We start from the raw sequence: 17,419 nt of genomic DNA on the forward strand, positions 1-17,419 counted from the left end.
CGTTATAACGATTTAAACAATTAAAAAGTTTCCATATTTCCTGACCTGATCCTGACCTGAGATGTTTAGCTTTGGACCGATGACACAGGATGAGCTTCCTCACTCTGTTCCTGTTGAAAAGGTTCAACAGCTCCATCCTGTTTCTCATTATTAATCACGAAGCCTCAGGCTCTTCAGTCCAGGTTTAATTAACAGTGAATTAAAGATATGGAGTCGTTCTGGATGAAGACAGATTTAGTTCCAGGATATTTACTCAGGAAAAACAAAAAAAAACAAAAACAGGAAGTGAAGGGAGGAAGTAGCAGGAACTTCAGTGAGAAAAATAAACTTTAATGGTGAATCTGAAAGCAGAAGAATGTGGGTTTCCTTGTTGTGGATTCTTTCGACCACGAACCCACTCAGAACTTCCTGTCTGTGTTTCTCTGGGACATGAAGCCGGATCGTGGTCGATTTGTTTTGTCTGTCAGGAAGTTAAACGCTCAGATTTTTTCTCTTCTTCCTAAAGTCTGAAGAACAGTGAGGAGCTGAACGCAGCTTGAAGCAGTTTGTTGTCAAAGCTCAGTCGAAACATCACATGTTCAACAACTGGAGTAAAAATACTTTAAGATTACTGCGTTCGGGTTTGTTTGTTCTGGATGAATCACTGGGATCCGTCTCTTAAATTATTGGTTTGATCCAACTTCATTGTCCTGAATGTTGTGAATCAGAAGATCAGCACTTTGTAAATAGTCTTTTCCAACTTTTTGGAGTTTTGTATCAAGAGAAGTTTTTTGTTTCGTTGAAAAAACAGCTTTGTAACTTTTTTCAATAAAATATAAGTTTAAACTAAAATGTAAAAAAGTGTTTGGAACTCTGTGCAAAGAGAGAGAGAGTGTGTGTGTGTGTGTGTGTGTGTGTGTGTGTGTGATCAGAGAAATATTCATTCAGAATACCAACAGCTCCACCTAGTGGCAGCCTCCTGTATGAGACAGAAACAGGATCAGAGCTTCTTCTTTAATCTGACATTTCATTTCATCATCTGTGTGTTTATTCGCCAGGAAGATGAAAATGAAGATAATCATCAGAAACAATAACTCATGAATTAATAGTATTTGTGAAGAATTCAACTTTTGTTTATGAATTCAATTCCACTGCGTCCAAACCAGAGAATAAACACACTGACATCTAGTGGATTGTAGGAGTTACAGCAGCCTGATATTAAAACTCTGTTTGAATCTGTAGTTTCATACTTTCATTCTACTTTTCATCTTCAGAACGTTCAGGACATCTCTGCTGCTGTTTGACTTCTTTTTAAAACTATTCAACCTTTACTGTATTTTAATCGCTCATTCAAATAAAAGGGGAAAATGTTTCAGCTGTTTCAAATGATTTTGTAGTATCATAGATTTCTTTCAGGGAAACACAAGACACAATTAAAGACAAAGTGTTTAATAGCATTAGTACAGCTGAAATACTCTGTGCTTGCAAACCTGCTAATATATTCAGGTTATACTACAAATGAACAATTAACAATCAATTTAAGAAATGCCCTTTACAGAGTTCAATTTTCATCACTCAAAACATTAATACATTTAATAAAGAGTCTGTTCTGTTTAATAAACTTTACAAACAAGCTGTTTCTTAAGGAACAGCAAAACTTTTCCTCCACATCAGCAACACATGATGACTGCAGCCACTTAATATGTTTTTTAAGAATATGTGTTTCAATGTTGTCTTCCTCTAATAATAATGTATGAATCTCTCAAACCTGAAACCTGCTCATACATATGCATCACTATTATCAATGTCAGTATTACATTACATTACATTACATTTCACCAAAGCGACTTAAAATAAGTGCATTCAACCCGTAGGAACAAACCCAGAACAACAAGAATCAAGAAAGTGCAATTTCTTCAAAAATAAAGCAAAACTACAAAACTACAAAGTGCTATATTACAACCACTCTGAAAACAGTTGAACAGGTATTCAACAGATATAGGAATTATATTGAAGACTTTTTAATGCGTATATATTATCACCACCATCAGAACATTCTCAAGCTACCTGTCGTTAAACTCAAACATTTCCTCACGTTGAAATATGAACTGCACTTCTATTGTGTGTGGATGATATCTGGTGGATTTATTTCTGAGACTCTTTCAGCCTGGACAGAAACCGGTCCACTTCCTGGTTCCCCTTCCTGTGTCTGATCTTCTCCAGAGACTTGATGCTGCTGTCCTGATGGAAGGACTTGATTGGGATCTCCGCCGCCTTCATGTGATACTTGGTTGACATCTTCGGCTGCCGTAGAGTGAAGAATAGATATTTTGCGTAGATGTTGAAGAAGACTTGTTGTTCAGAAGGTAGCAGATCCATTGTGAGAAGCTCCTTGTAGACCTTGTCAGCTTTGGCCTTGGTGATCTCTGACTTTGCGTAAATACTTGCAAGATCCATTTTCTTCATAAAAGAGGAATCAGGATAAAGAGAAATCATCTCCTCATGGGCACGGATCCCTTTCTCTATCAGGCTCGGAATTGGATGACTCTCCTTCTCCCAGATCTTCCACTTGTAGCTGAGCGCGACACATCTTTTCAGATAACGTTCATCCGGATGGAGCTTCAGAGCCTCTTCGGCCAAAGCCACAGCCCCGTCCAAGGAGAATGAGGTTCTGTAAAACCTCAGCAGAGGTTTGATTCCACTGTAGCTGCTGACAGGGTTCCTCAGAATCTTTGTGGCTAACTCCCGTGCTCCACTCTGGTCTGGTTTTCCTTTCTTGGCGAGTTGCAGGAAGTAAACGGCAGCGAGGTACAGGTTCTCTGGATCCTGTTCCTTGGCTTTTCTCAGCTTCTCCATGATGTCGGCCTCCACCCCTGTTTCTCTGTGTTTGGACATGTTAACTAACCATAACACGTGGCTGGTCTGCCACTCCACCACCTCCGGCTGCATCCGGATGGCTCTCTGGAAGTAATCATCTGCCAGAAGCTTCTGATCTCCGCTGAACTTCATCAGAGTCCAGGCCTTCTCAGCGCAGATCTCCGGGTGCAGCTCGTCCTGCGATGGATCCTCAGTCTTCAGGACGTCGATCTTTGACAGACAAGCCCGACTCTCTGCTTCTTCTCCCTGATGATGGTGCAGCCAGGCCTGGTTCCCGTAGGTCACCACCAGCCAGGGACCCTCCTCTGCTCCTCTCATCTGCCTGAAGGCCTCCTCGGCTCTGCTGAAGAAGCTCCTGGCTTCTCCGATGAACCCCAGCTTGAAGTGGACGTACCCCTGCAGGTTGTAGATGTGTCCCAGCCACTTGCGTCCTCCCTCTGTGCCGATGTCCTGCAGCTTGTCCCTGATTCTCAGAAGTTCGGGCCTGCTGGGCTCCAGATCCCAGGTGAAGTGGCACTCCAGCGCCCCCAGGCGGCCATCCAGGGTCATTTCACTCTTAGCAGCACTGATGGAGATGAATTATAAACATTAAACACATCATCAGTGGGTTGATATAAAATGTTCTGATAAAAGGATTCATTCAACAGCAAAATAACTAAATATCCTGATTTTACTTTAATTATAAATAACTTAACGAATTGTCTTTTAAACAGTTTCATGTCTCATTTGTTTTTAGTGCTGCCTTGTTTGACTTCTGTAATCTGGCTTTTGAAAAGTTTTCTATAAATAATAATGATGAATATCACACCCTGGGCTGATGTCAGTATTGGGGAGTAATACATTTATAACATCAAATTATGATTGATGATAAGATAAGATGATGTCATCAAACCATTTTGACAAAGTTTAACCATCATCTTAATTATAAAGAATTATATATAAAAGGAAAAAACAAATGCAACCGAATGGAAAGAGCTTTCAAATCTTTTCTGCACCGCGTTTATCGTGTGAAATAAAACGTTTTCATATTCATATTTATAAGGTCAATACACAAGATCATGTGATGAAACAAACACTGTCACAGATTTAAAGGATCATTAATGTTCATGAAGAATCGTGAATGAAATGAACTCACCTCATCTCGTCTCCTCTGACTCTGCAGCTGTGAGAACGTCGGACTGTGGAGCGGCGTTATATGGAGCTGACGAGGCGACGCGACGCGAACTGAGGCGAACTTTCACTTTCGTTTGTCCGTAAAATAAACTGACTCACACACACACACACACACACACACACACACACAAACACACACACACACACACAAACAGAAACTTAACTATCATTTGTCTTTAAAGGAAACTAGCTCACACACAAACACGAACACACACACACACACACACATACACAAATCATTTGTCTGTAAAATAAACTTAGTCACACACACACAAACAGAAACATAACTGTCATTTGTCTGTAAACAATACTTACTCTCACACACACACACACACACACACACACACACACACACACACACACACACATACACAAATAATTTGTCTGTAAAAGAAACTTTGTCACACACACACATTCACACACACAAAAACAGAAACTTAACTATAATTTGTATGTAAACGAAACTTACTCACACAGACACACATACACACACACACACGCACACACACAAATAGAAACTTAACTATAATTTGTATGTAAACGAAATTTACTCACACACACACACATACACACACACACACACATACACACACACACACACAATGATGTGATGCAAGGAAGTGACATCATGATATACGTCTGTGTCTAATGTATACAATACAAGTGTGTGTATTGTTTTGTAAAAAGTGTGAGTCTGACATTGTGCTGATATAGTGGAGCAGATCTGGGCCCATGTTTTTCTTCTTGAGTGAAAGGTTTTGATAATTGTGTAATACTTTCGATTTTAGTGTTCATGCAATTGGTCCTGTGTAGTGTTTGGTGGATTTATTGTATATTTGTACTCTCTCTGTGTACTTCACTTAGAGTACTCAAATCACTGAAAAGTAGAATTGTAAAAAGTGTTTTAGTTTAGCAGCAGCAGTGTGTAACTGGTTCAAACTAAATAAAGTCATATGAAGCGTGTGTGTTTCATATGGTTACAAAAAATGGTTTTAATAAATTAATGTATAGTTGTCACAAGAGTGTTTCATTTTGCAAAGGATCTGGTGTGTTGTGCTCATTGTGTGCAGTGTTTTGAAACATCGGGCCCTGTTTTCAAAATCGTGCTTAAGCATTCGAGAAAAACTGTAACTTTGATTTGTCTGTAAAATAAACTGACACACACACGCACATACACACACACACACACACACACACACACACACACACACACACACACACACACACACACACACACAGAAACTTAACTTTAATTTGTCTGTAAAAGGAAGATGAACCTGGGTGTGTCGCTCAACCTCCTCTCTCTCTCTCTGCCAACATCACTGCAACAACATATCCTGTCGATTCATGCTGCACAACATCAGGAGGACACGCCCCCTTCTCACTCAGGCTCTGGTGCAGGTTCTGGTGCAGGCTCTAGTGCAGGTTCTGGTGCAGGTTCTGGTGCAGGTTCTGGTGCAGGTTCTGGTGTAGGTTTTGGTGCAGGCTCTGGTGCAGGCTCTGGTGCAGGCTCTAGTGCAGGTTCTGGTGCAGGTTTTGGTCCAGGCTCTGGTGCAGGTTCTGGTGCAGGTTCTGGTGCAGGCTCTGGTGCAGGCTCTGGTGCAGGCTCTAGTGCATGTTCTGGTGCAGGCTCTGGTGCAGGTTCTGGTGCAGGTTCTGGTGCAGGCTCTGGTGCAGGTTCTGGTGCAGGCTCTGGTGCATGTTCTGGTGCAGGCTCTGGTGCAGGTTTTGGTGCAGGTTCTGGTGCAGGCTCTAGTGCATGTTCTGGTGCAGGCTCTGGTGCAGGTTTTGGTGCAGGTTCTGGTGCAGGCTCTGGTGCATGTTCTGGTGCAGGCTCTGGTGCAGGTTTTGGTGCAGGTTCTGGTGCAGGCTCTGGTGCAGGTTCTGGTGCAGGCTCTGGTGAAGTTCTGCTGCAGGCTCTGGTGCAGGCTCTGGTGCAGGCTCTGGTCCAGGCTCTGGTGCAGGCTCTGGTGCAGGCTCTGGTCCAGGCTCTGGTGCAGGTTCTGGTGCAGGCTCTGGTGCAGGTTTTGGTGCAGGTTCTGGTGCAGGCTCTGGTGCAGGCTCTGGTGCAGGTTCTGGTGCAGGATCTGGTGCAGGTTCTGGTTCAGGCTCTGGTGAAGTTCTGGTGCAGGCTCTGGTGCAGGCTCTGGTGCAGGCTCTGGTCCAGGCTCTGGTGCAGGCTCTGGTGCAGGCTCTGGTGCAGGCTCTGGTGCAGGCTCTGGTGCAGGTTCTGGTGCAGGCTTTGGTGAAGTTCTGGTGCAGGCTCTGGTGCAGGCTCTGGTGCAGGCTCTGGTCCAGGCTCTGGTGCAGGCTCTGGTGCAGGTTCTGGTGCAGGCTCTGGTGCAGGTTTTGGTGCTGGTTCTGGTGCAGGCTCTGGTGCAGGTTCTGGTGCAGGTTCTGGTGCAGGCTTTGGTGAAGTTCTGGTGCAGGCTCTGGTGCAGGCTCTGGTGCAGGCTCTGGTCCAGGCTCTGGTGCAGGCTCTGGTGCAGGTTCTGGTGCAGGCTCTGGTGCAGGTTTTGGTGCAGGTTCTGGTGCAGGCTCTGGTGCAGGTTCTGGTGCAGGTTCTGGTGCAGGCTCTGGTCCAGGCTCTGGTCCAGGCTCTGGTGCAGGCTCTGGTGCAGGTTCTGGTGCAGGCTCTGGTGCAGGTTTTGGTGCAGGTTCTGGTGCAGGCTCTGGTGCAGGTTCTGGTGCAGGTTCTGGTGCAGGCTCTGGTGCAGGTTCTGGTGCAGGTTCGGGTGCAGGCTCTGGTGCAGGCTCTGGTGCAGGTTCTGGTGCAGGCTCTGGTGCAGGTTTTGGTGCAGGTTCTGGTGCAGGCTCTGGTGCAGCTTCGGGTGCAGGCTCTGGTGCCAGCTCTGGTCCAGGCTCTGGTGCAAGCTCTGGTGCAGGTTCTGGTCCAGGCTCTGGTCCAGGTTCTGGTGCAGGCTCTGGTCCAGGCTCTGGTGCAGGTTCTGGTCCAGGTTCTGGTCATCTCACACCTAGACTACTGCCCCTTTGTAACTTTTTTCAATAAAATATAAGTTTAAACTAAAATGTTAAAAAGTGTTTGGAAGTCTGTGCAAAGAGTGTGTAAGTGTGTGTGTGCGTGTGCGTGTGTGTGTGTGAGTGTGTGTGTGTGTGTGTGTGTGTGTGTGTGTGTGTGTGTGTGTGTGTGTGTGTGTGTGTGTGTGTGTGTGTGTGTGTGTGTGTGTGTGATCAGAGAAACATTCATTCAAGATACCACCAGCTCCACCTAGTGGCAGCCTCCTGTATGAGACAGAAACAGGATCAGAGCTGCTTCTTTAATCTGACATTTCATCAGCTGTGTTTATTCGTAAGGATGATGGAGATGAAGATAATCATCAGAAACAATAACTCATGAATTAATTGTTTTTGTGAAGAATTAAGAATTTTGTTGATGAATTAAAATCCACTCTGTCCAAACCAGAGAATAAACACATTGACATCTAGTGGATTGTAGGAGTTACAGCAGCCTGATATTAAAACTCTGTTTGAATCTGTGGTTTCATACTTTCATTGTACTTTTCTTCTTCAGAACGTTAAGGACATTTCTGCTGATGTTTGACTTCTTTTTAAAACTATTCAACCTTTACTGTATTTTAATGGCTCATTCAAATAAAAGGGGAAAAAGTTTCAGGTGTTTCAAATGATTTTGTAGTATCATAGATTTCTTTCAGGGAAACACAAGACACAATTAAAGACAAAGTGTTTAATAGCATTAGTACAGCTGAAATACTCTGTGCACCCAAACCTATTAATATATTCAGGTTATACTACAAATGAACAATTAACATTCACTTTACAGAGTTCAATTTTCATCACAACAATAATGTATGATTCTCTCATACCTGAAACCTGCTGCTACATGTGCATCACTATTATATTACATTACATTTCATTTAGCTCATTAAGTGCATTCAACCCCGATGGTACAAACCCAGAACAACAAGAATCAAGAAAGTACAATTTCTTCAAAAATAAACCAATACTACAATCTACAAAGTAATACATTATATTATATATTATATATAAACTCAAACATTTCCTCACGTTAAAAAACGAACTCCACCACTTTCCCCGGTCAGTCACTGTGTTGTGATCCGACTCCGTACGAATACAAGCTGAATTAAAATGTGATCATCTGTGTTCTCAACATCTGAATCTATAAATCCACGTGGATTTACTCTCCCGTGAATTAGATGAATGCAAATAGATTCAGATTGTGTGTGGATGATATCTGGTGGATTTATTTCTGAGACTCTTTCAGCCTGGACAGAAACCGGTCCACTTCCTGGTTCTCCCTTCTGTGTCTGATCTTCTCCAGAAGCTGGATGCTGCTCTTCTGATGGGAGGTCTTGATTGGGATCTCCGCCGCCTTCATGTGATACTTGATTGACATCTTCGGCTGCCATTGAGTGAAGAACAGATATTTTGCATATTTGTTGAAGAGGATTTGTTGTTCATCAGGTTCCAGATCTTCTGCGAGCAGCTGCTGGAAGATCTCCTCAGCTTTGGCCTTGGTGTTCGTGTTCTCTGACTTTGCATAAATAGTTGCGAGATCCATTTTCTTTATAAAAGAGGAATCAGGATAAAGAGAAATCATCTCCTCATGGGCACGGATCCCTTTCTCTATCAGACTCGGACTTGAGCAACTGTCCTTCTCCCAGATCTTCCATTTGTAACTGAGCGCGGCACATCTTTTCAGATAACGTTCATCCGGATGGAGCTTCAGAGCCTCTTCGGCCAAAGCCACAGCCCCGTCCAGGGAGGTGAAGGTTCTGTAAAACCTCAGCAGAGGTTTGATTCCACTGTAGCTGCTGACAGGGTTCCTCAGAATCTTTGTGGCTAACTCTCGTGCTCCACTCTGGTCTGGTTTTCCTTTCTTGGCGAGTTGCAGGAAGTAAACGGCAGCGAGGTACAGGTTCTCTGGATCCTGTTCCTTGGCTGTTCTCAGCTTCTCCATGATATTGTCCTTGACCCCTGTTTCACTGTGTTTGGACAAGTTAACAAACCACAACACGTGGCTGGTCTGCCACTCCACCACATCCGGCTGCATCCGGATGGCTCTCCGGAAGTAATAATTCACAATAATAAGAAGCTTCTGATCTCTGCTGAACTTCATTAGAGTCCAGGCCTTTTCAGCGCAGATCTCCGGATGCAGCCCCTTCATCGGTGGATCCTCAGTCAGGACGTCGATCTTTGACAGACAAGCCCGACTCTCTGCTTCTTCTCCCTGATGATGGTGCAGCCAGGCCTGGTTCCCGTAGGTCACCACCAGCCAGGGACCCTCCTCTGTTCCTCTCATCTGCCTGAAGGCCTCCTCGGCTCTGCTGAAGAAGCTCCTGGCTTCTTCAATGGACCCCAGCTTGAAGTGGACGTACCCCTGCAGGTTGTAGATGTGTCCCAGCCACTTGCGTCCTCCCTCTGTGCCGATGTCCTGCAGCTTGTCCCTGATTCTCGGAAGTTTGGCCCTGCTGGGCTCCAGATCCCAGGTGAAGTGGCACTGCAGCGCCCCCAGCTGGCCCTCCAGGGTCATTTCACTCTTAACAGCACTGATGGAGATGAATTATAAACATTAAAACACATCATCAGTGGGCTGATATCAAATGTTCTGATAAAAGGATTCATTCAACAGTAAAATAACAATGACTCAAGTTCCTGATTTTACTTTAATTATAATTATCTTAACAAATTCTCTTTTAAACACTTTCAAATCTTTTCTGCACCGTTTATCGTGTGAAAAAAAAAGTTTTCATATCAACATAATTACAGACACATATTATTCTTATTAATAAGGTCAATACACAAGATCATGTGATGAAACAAACACTGTCACAGACTTAAAGGATCATTAATGTTCATGAAGAATCGTGAATGAAATGAACTCAACTCATCTCGTCTCCTCTGACTCTGCAGCTGTGTGAACGTCGGACTGCGGAGCGGCGTTATATGGAGCAGACGAGGCGACGCGACCTTTCATTTTCATTTGTGTGTACAGTTTTTCTCTATTGCTTAAGCACGATTTTGAAAACAGGGCCCGATGTTTCAAAACACTAAACACAATTGGCACAACCACACACACAATCAGCAGAACTATCAAAACTATACACTAATTTATCAAAACCATATTTTGTTACCAATTGAAACACACACGCTTCATATGACTTAATTCTGTTTGAACCAGTTACACACTGCTGCTGCTAACCTAAAACACTTGTAGCAATTCCAGTTCTCAGTGATTAGAGTCCTGTAAGTGAAGTACACAGAGAAAGTGCAAATAGACAATAAATTCACCAAACACTACACAAGACCAATGCTGCAGACTCATGAAAATATAATTTATTTCTCTCCATATACCCAAATCAGTCAACATGTCAACATGGAGAATCACAACAAAACACATCCCAGTTTTCATGCTACTACAGTAGTGTGCATAACACTGGAAGCTCAGCAAATATCAGACTAGCAGAAAATTCTGTATCCAGTTCAGGTTTCAATGAGGACTACCTGAGCCTGGGGTCTGAGATCGTAAACCCTCCACTGCCATGCAGAGAGAAAAACTCTTTGATTGGGTTTAGAAACGGAGAACATGGTGGAAGGTATAGTACAGTGAACTGTGGATGGTGTTGAAACCAGTTCTGGACCAGAGCAGAGCGGTGGAATGACACATTGTCCCAGATGACAGTGTATTGAATCTGGTGCCTGTGGTTTACAGCTGTGACGATGTTCTGCAATCGATCCAAACCTGTGAGAATGTGAGGTGTGTTGTAAGGGCCCTTACTGGCATGACGGAGGAGGACCCCATTCTGTGTAATGGCAGCGCAAAGGGTGATGTTACCCCCACGTTGACCTGGGACATTGATTATAGCCCTGTGGCCAAAGGTATTTCTGCCTCTCCTTCTTGCTTTTGTCAGGTTGAACCCTGCCTCATCTATATATATGAATTGATGCAGGATTTCCTGTAAAACTCTCTGAAATACAGTGAACGACAAGATTGTGTAGTTCAGCATAGGTCTGGTATACAGTACATTTATATTATAAAGGTTATGTGTGCAGTATGCAACACCACAGTGCTAAAGTGAACCATACATCCCTCCACATACTCATGCTGCAGCCTTCTCCTCCTCTGTGGATTCCCCCTTTCACCCTCACTCTTCTCCTTTTTTGAGCACAAGCTCCATTTTGGTTGAAGTCAGGTGAACTAATCTGCTGCTTTTGTATAGTGCTTCAACCTGATTGGTGTGTCTACAATTAAGCAGTCATGTGTTTGCACACCCGATGGCTGTGTTTAACCAATTGGCTCATAGGGGGGGTCATTTGACAGTCAGTGCGTAGGAATTGCAAGGAAGTGACATCTTCATATACTTCTGTGTCTAATGCATACAAGTGTGTTTACTGTTTTGGAAATCACTGTGTGTATTGTTTTGCAAAAAGTGTGAGTCTGACATTGTGCTTATAGTGGTGCAGATCTGGGCTCATGTTATGCTCCTTGAGTGTAAGGTTTTGATAATTGTGTAATACTTTTGATTTTAGTGTTTAAGCAATCGAAAAAAACTGTAACTATAATTTGTGTGTAAACGAAACTTACTCACACACACACACACACACACACACACACACACACACACACAATGATGTGATGCAAGGAAGTGACATCATGATATACGTCTGTGTCTAGTGTATACAACACAAGTGTGTGTATTGTTTCGCAAAAAGTGTGAGTCTGACATTGTGCTGATAGTGGTGCAGATCTGGGCTCATGTTCTGCTACTTGAGTGAAAGGTTTTGATAATTGTGTAATACTTTCGATTTTAGTGTTCATGCAATTGGTCTTGTGTAGTGTTTGGTGGATTTATTGTATATTTGTACTCTCTCTGTGTACTTCACTTAGAGTACTCTAATCACTGAGAACTGTAATTGCTAAAAGTGTTTTAGTTTAGCAACAGCAGCGTGTAACTGGTTCAAACTAAATTAAGTAATATGAAACGTTTGTGTTTCATATGGTTACAAAATATGGTTTTAATAAATTAGTGTAAAGTTTTTACAAGACTGTTTCATTTTGCAAGGGATCTGATGTGTTCTGCTCATTGTGTGTGTGTGTGGTTGTGCTGATTGTGTGTAGTGTTTTGAAACACCGGGCCCTGTTTTCAAAATCATGCTTCAGCAATCGAGAAAAACTGTAACTTTAATTTGTCTGTAAAATAAACTGACACACACACACACACACACACACACACACACACACACACACACACACACAGAGAAACTTACAGTTTTTCACAATTGTTAACACACGTTTTTCAAAACAATAACGGCTTTCTCAAAACCTAACACACAAAATGTTAAACCTGACACTCCCTTTGCCAGATGGCTCTTTGCCATCAAATCTCTTCACTGTTCTTGCAAAATAGAACTCGTGTTTTCATTTGGTACACACAGCCAAATTTTCAAATGACACACACATACCATTTATTGAGTACACACAACTAAGCATTTGCTTGCACACTTCCAAGCATTTACAGCACACTGAAGTGCAAAATTGAAAACACAATCATCGAAATGGAACACACCATATGAATGACAATGACTCTGGAGAATTATCCATTTCTCCTTTTGTAAACTGTCTCAGTGTAGGCCTACTTTTTTCATAGTCAAACATAAAACAGCACACAAATATGCAGCAAAAAAAGGTTTATTTCAGTACACACAGAGAACAGTACAGTACTGACACAGACAGCATGACAATGCAAGTTACAGTATGGACACAGAGAGGTCAACACAGTGGGCTACAGTGAGACACTGTAGAAAAGGAACAATATTGGATTACAGGTACAACACATGCATGTGTCAGTGCTGAATGTTTGGTACTAACAAGCACAAACTCTCTCCGTAACTCCTTGATGCGTCTGTCTATCTAATGTTCCGTTCGAATGGGACCCTGTACACTTGTTTCATCCGCATGGCATTCCTGTGAAGAATACGGTCCAATGTAGAGAGGATGGTGGTCTGGACGTTTCTAAATGTAGCATGGTCAACCAGGATCCTAGTTTTTATATTTTTGTGCGTGATTGCGTTGTTCTCACAAACTATATCTACAATTTCAGTCTCCTGTTCGGCTGTGAAAATGCGTGTTCTTCCTCCACGGTGTGGTTCTCTTTCAGTCCTGCAGAATATAAATACTGTGAGCACACTGTATTCTATTCTATTCCATTGTTCATCAAACAAAACAGAGGCTAAAGACACTTTTATGCTGCAGTCCTGATTACAAATTGCTCAACAGACCTGAATGTTTAGAGATTTGAGTATTTGTGTGTTGTAGGTTGATGCTTTGATATTTTACTTGAGAAGTGTGTGCAACAACTGAACATTGTGTGTAGTGTTTTGACAACAAGGTGATGTGTAATTTACATCAGAGTGTAAAGAAGGAAAGTCAGAGTCTAATGCGGTAAGGGAGTGTGAAGTAGGGCCAAATCGGGTCAAGCTATTGGTACATGAAGTAAATGTTGTGCAAATTGTGCCGAATTTTCACATTTTCAACTGAGAAAAACTGTAACTTTCATTTGTCTGTAAAAGGAAGATGAACCTGGGTGTGTCGCTCAACTTCCTCTCTCTCTCTCTGCCAACATCACTGCAACAACACATTCCTGTCGATTCATGCTGCACAACATCAGGAGAACACGCCCCCTTCTCACTCAGGCTCTGGTCCAGACTCTGGTCATACAAACACACACACACACACACACACACACACACACACACACACACACACAAACACACACACATTTACACACACATACACATACACATACACATACACATACACATACACATACACATACACACACACACACACACACACACACACACACACACACACACACACACACACACACACACACACATATACATACACATACACATACACATACACACACACACATACACAAAGACACACAAAAACTTACAGTTTTTTTCGATCACTTGTGTGATCACTATAAGCACAATGTCAGACTCACACTTTCTGCAAAACACTAAACACACTTGTATACATTAGACTCAGAAGTAAATCATGATGTCACTTCCTTGTAGTTCCAAAGCACTGACTGTCAAATGACCTGACTTCAACCAAAATGGAAGGAGTCAGAATAGGAAGAAGAGTGAGGGTGAGAGGGGGAATCCACGGAGGAGGAGGATTCGGAGGAAGAGGAAGAGGAAGTGGAAGAGGAGGAGGAAGAGGTAGGAAGAGGAAGACCCTGTGGTGATTGAGGCTGAAGAAGAGGACCAGATTTATCAAATGAAATTCGCCCCACACTAGTTGATCTTGTCATGAACCACAGATTGAGGCTGAGGAGTTGGACTCAGAGTTCAGATCTCAGCAGATCTAAAGTGAAATCTTTCATCGTGACCTGAACAGGAAACAGAATCTTCTCCGGTCTCTGAGGATCCTGAGTAACACTGATGGAGCTGTTAGTGTTTTAGTGCCGAGCGTCTGCAGGACTCCAGCTCCTCCTCCGGCCGGTTTAAAGGCCAAAACGAGCTCTGAGAATTTATAACGAGCTCAGTTTGCAGAGAAGAAACATTCATCTCACAGACAAACTGGTGCAGTTTGGATTCAAGCAAACACAAAAAGAGCAACACAAACACTTTTCTCTGCCCCACAAGTGGAGAGGAAACAGGTCTGAGATGATCATCAGAAACAATGACTCATGAATTAATTGTATTTGTAAAGAATTAAACTTTTGTTGATGACTAAAATCCACTGTGTCCAATCCAGAGAATAAACACACTGACATCTAGTGGATTGTAGGAGTTACAGCAGCCTGATGTGAAAACTCTGTTTGAATCTGTAGTTTCATACTTTCATTCTACTTTTCCTTTTCAGAATGTTCAGGACATCTCTGCTGCTGTTTTACTTCTTTTTAAAACTATTCAACCTTTACTGTATTTTAATCGCTCATTCAAATAAAAGGGGAAAATGTTTCAGCTGTTTCAAATGATTTTGTAGTATCATAGATTTCTTTCAGGGAAACACAAGACACAATTAAAGACAAAGTGTTTAATAGAATCAGTACAGATGAAATACTCTGTGCACCCAAACCTATTAATATATTCAGGTTATACTACAAATGAACAATGAGTTCAATTTTCATCACAACAATAATGTATGAATCTCTCATACCTGAAACCTGCTGCTACATGTGCATCACTATTATTAACGTCAATATTACATATTACATTATATTTCATTTAGCTCATTAAGTGCATTCAACCCCGATGGTACAAACCAAGAACAACAAGAATCAAGAAAGTACAATTTCTTCAAAAATAAAGCAAAACTACAAATCTACAAAGTAATATATTATATTATATATTATATATTATATATAAACTCAAACATTTCCTCACGTTAAAAAACGAACTCCACCACTTTGCCCGGTCAGTCACTCTGTTGTGATCCGACTCCGTACGAATACAAGCTGAATTAAAATGTGATCATCGGTGTTCTCAACATCTGAATCTATAAATTCACGTGGATTTACTCTCCCCTGAATTAGATGAATGCAAATAGATTGAGATTGTGTGTGGATGATATCTGGTGGATTTATTTCTGAGACTCTTTCAGCCTGGACAGAATCCGGTCGACTTCCTGGTTCCCCTTCCTGTGTCTGATCTTCTCCAGAACATCGATGCTTCTCTTCTGATGGAAGGACTTGATTGGGATCTCCACCGCCTTCATGTGATACTTGATTGACATCTTCGGCTGCTGTAGATTGAAGTGAAGATGTTCTGCGTATTTGTTGAAGAGGATTTGTTGTTCAGCAGGTTGCAGATCTTCTGCGAGCAGCTGCTGGAAGATCTCCTCAGCTTTGGCCTTGGTGATCTCTGACTTTGCGTAAATACTTGCGAGATCCATTTTCTTTATAAATGAGGAATCAGGATAAAGAGAAATCATCTCCTCATGGGCACGGATCCCTTTCTCTATTAGACTCGGACTTGAGCGACTGTCCTTCTCCCAGATCTTCCACTTGATGCTGAGTGCGACACATCTTTTCAGATAACGTTCATCCGGATGGAGCTTCAGAGCCTCTTCTGCCAAAGCCACAGCCTCGTCAAAGGAGAATGAGGTTCTGTAAAACCTCAGCAAAGGTTTGATTCCACTGTAGCTGCTGACAGGGTTCCTCAGAATCTTTGTGGCTAACTCCCGTGCTCCACTCTGGTCTGGTTTTCTTTTCTTAGCGAGTTGATGGAAGTAAGTGGCAGAGAGGTACAGGTTCTCTGGATCCTGCTCCTTGGCTTTTCTCAGCTTCTCCATGATGTCAGCCTTGACCCCTGTTTTTCTGTTTTTGGACTTGTAAGCTAACAATAACACATGGCTGGTCTGCCACTCCATCACATCCGGCTGCATCCGGATGGCTCTCTGGAAGTAATCATCTGCCGAACGCATCTGTTCTCCGCTGAACTTCATCAGAGTCCAGGCCTTTTCAGCGCAGATCTCCGGGTGCAGCTCGTCCTGCGATGGATCCTCAGTCATCAGGACGTCGATCTTTGACAGACAAGCCCGACTCTCTGCTTCTTCTCCCTGATGATGGTGCAGCCAGGCCTGGTTCCCGTAGGTCACCACCAGCCAGGGACCCTCCTCTGCTCCTCTCATCTGCCTGAAGGCCTCCTCGGCTCTGCTGAAGAAGCTCCTGGCTTCTCCGATGAACCCCAGCTTGAAGTGGACGTACCCCTGCAGGTTGTAGATGTGTCCCAGCCACTTGCGTCCTCCCTCTGTGCCGATGTCCTGCAGCTTGTCCTTGATTCTCAGAAGTTTGTATCTGCCGGGCTCCAGATCCCAGGTGAAGTGGCACTGCAGCGGCCCTAGGCGGCCCTCCAGGGTCATTTCACTCTTAGAAGCACTGATGGAGATTAATTTTAATAATGAAAATCAAACATTAAACACATCATCAGTGGGTTGATATTACTGTTTTTTTCAATTGCTTAAACACTAAAATCAAAAGTATGACACAATTATCAAAACCTTACACTCAAGGAGCATAACATGAGCCAAGATCTGCACCACTATAAGCACAATGTCAGACTCACACTTTTTGCAAAACAATACACACAGTGATTTGCAAAACACTAAACACACTTGTATACATTAGACACAGAAGTATATGAAGATGTCACTTCCTTGCAATTCCTAAGCACTGACTGTCAAATGACCCCCCCTATGAGCCAATTGGTTAAACACAGCCATCGGGTGTGCAAACACATGACTGCTTAATTGTAGACACACCAATCAGGTTGAAGCACTATACAAAAGCAGCAGATGAGTTCACCTGACTTCAACCAAAATGGAGCTTGTGCTCAAAAAAGAAGAAGAGTGAGGGTGAGAGGGGGAATCCAC

General features: G+C 42.8%; 3 protein-coding genes across 3 annotated transcripts; all 3 read right to left on the bottom strand.

The window, feature by feature from the left end:
- Positions 1-1,412: 1,412 nt before the first annotated feature.
- LOC133011292 (interferon-induced protein with tetratricopeptide repeats 1-like) lies at positions 1,413-4,052 on the bottom strand. Its single transcript, XM_061078988.1, has 2 exons — positions 3,992-4,052; positions 1,413-3,421 (listed from the first exon to the last, which is right to left on the bottom strand). Exons 1-2 carry the CDS (start codon positions 3,994-3,996, stop codon positions 2,125-2,127), a joined length of 1,302 nt encoding a protein of 433 aa, XP_060934971.1. The 5' UTR covers positions 3,997-4,052; the 3' UTR covers positions 1,413-2,124.
- Positions 4,053-8,196: 4,144 nt separating this feature from the next.
- On the bottom strand, positions 8,197-10,006 carry LOC133011501 (interferon-induced protein with tetratricopeptide repeats 2-like). Its single transcript, XM_061079227.1, has 2 exons — positions 9,936-10,006; positions 8,197-9,578 (listed from the first exon to the last, which is right to left on the bottom strand). The coding sequence occupies exons 1-2, from the start codon at positions 10,004-10,006 to the stop codon at positions 8,273-8,275; spliced, it is 1,377 nt and encodes a 458-aa protein (XP_060935210.1). The 3' UTR covers positions 8,197-8,272.
- Positions 10,007-15,464: 5,458 nt separating this feature from the next.
- LOC133012089 (interferon-induced protein with tetratricopeptide repeats 2-like) lies at positions 15,465-16,924 on the bottom strand. The gene has a single exon (XM_061080055.1). It carries the CDS (start codon positions 16,907-16,909, stop codon positions 15,629-15,631), a length of 1,281 nt encoding a protein of 426 aa, XP_060936038.1. The 5' UTR covers positions 16,910-16,924; the 3' UTR covers positions 15,465-15,628.
- Positions 16,925-17,419: the final 495 nt, after the last annotated feature.

The sequence above is a fragment of the Limanda limanda genome, chromosome 10 (assembly GCF_963576545.1).
Source record: "Limanda limanda chromosome 10, fLimLim1.1, whole genome shotgun sequence".
NCBI lineage: Eukaryota > Metazoa > Chordata > Actinopteri > Pleuronectiformes > Pleuronectidae > Limanda > Limanda limanda.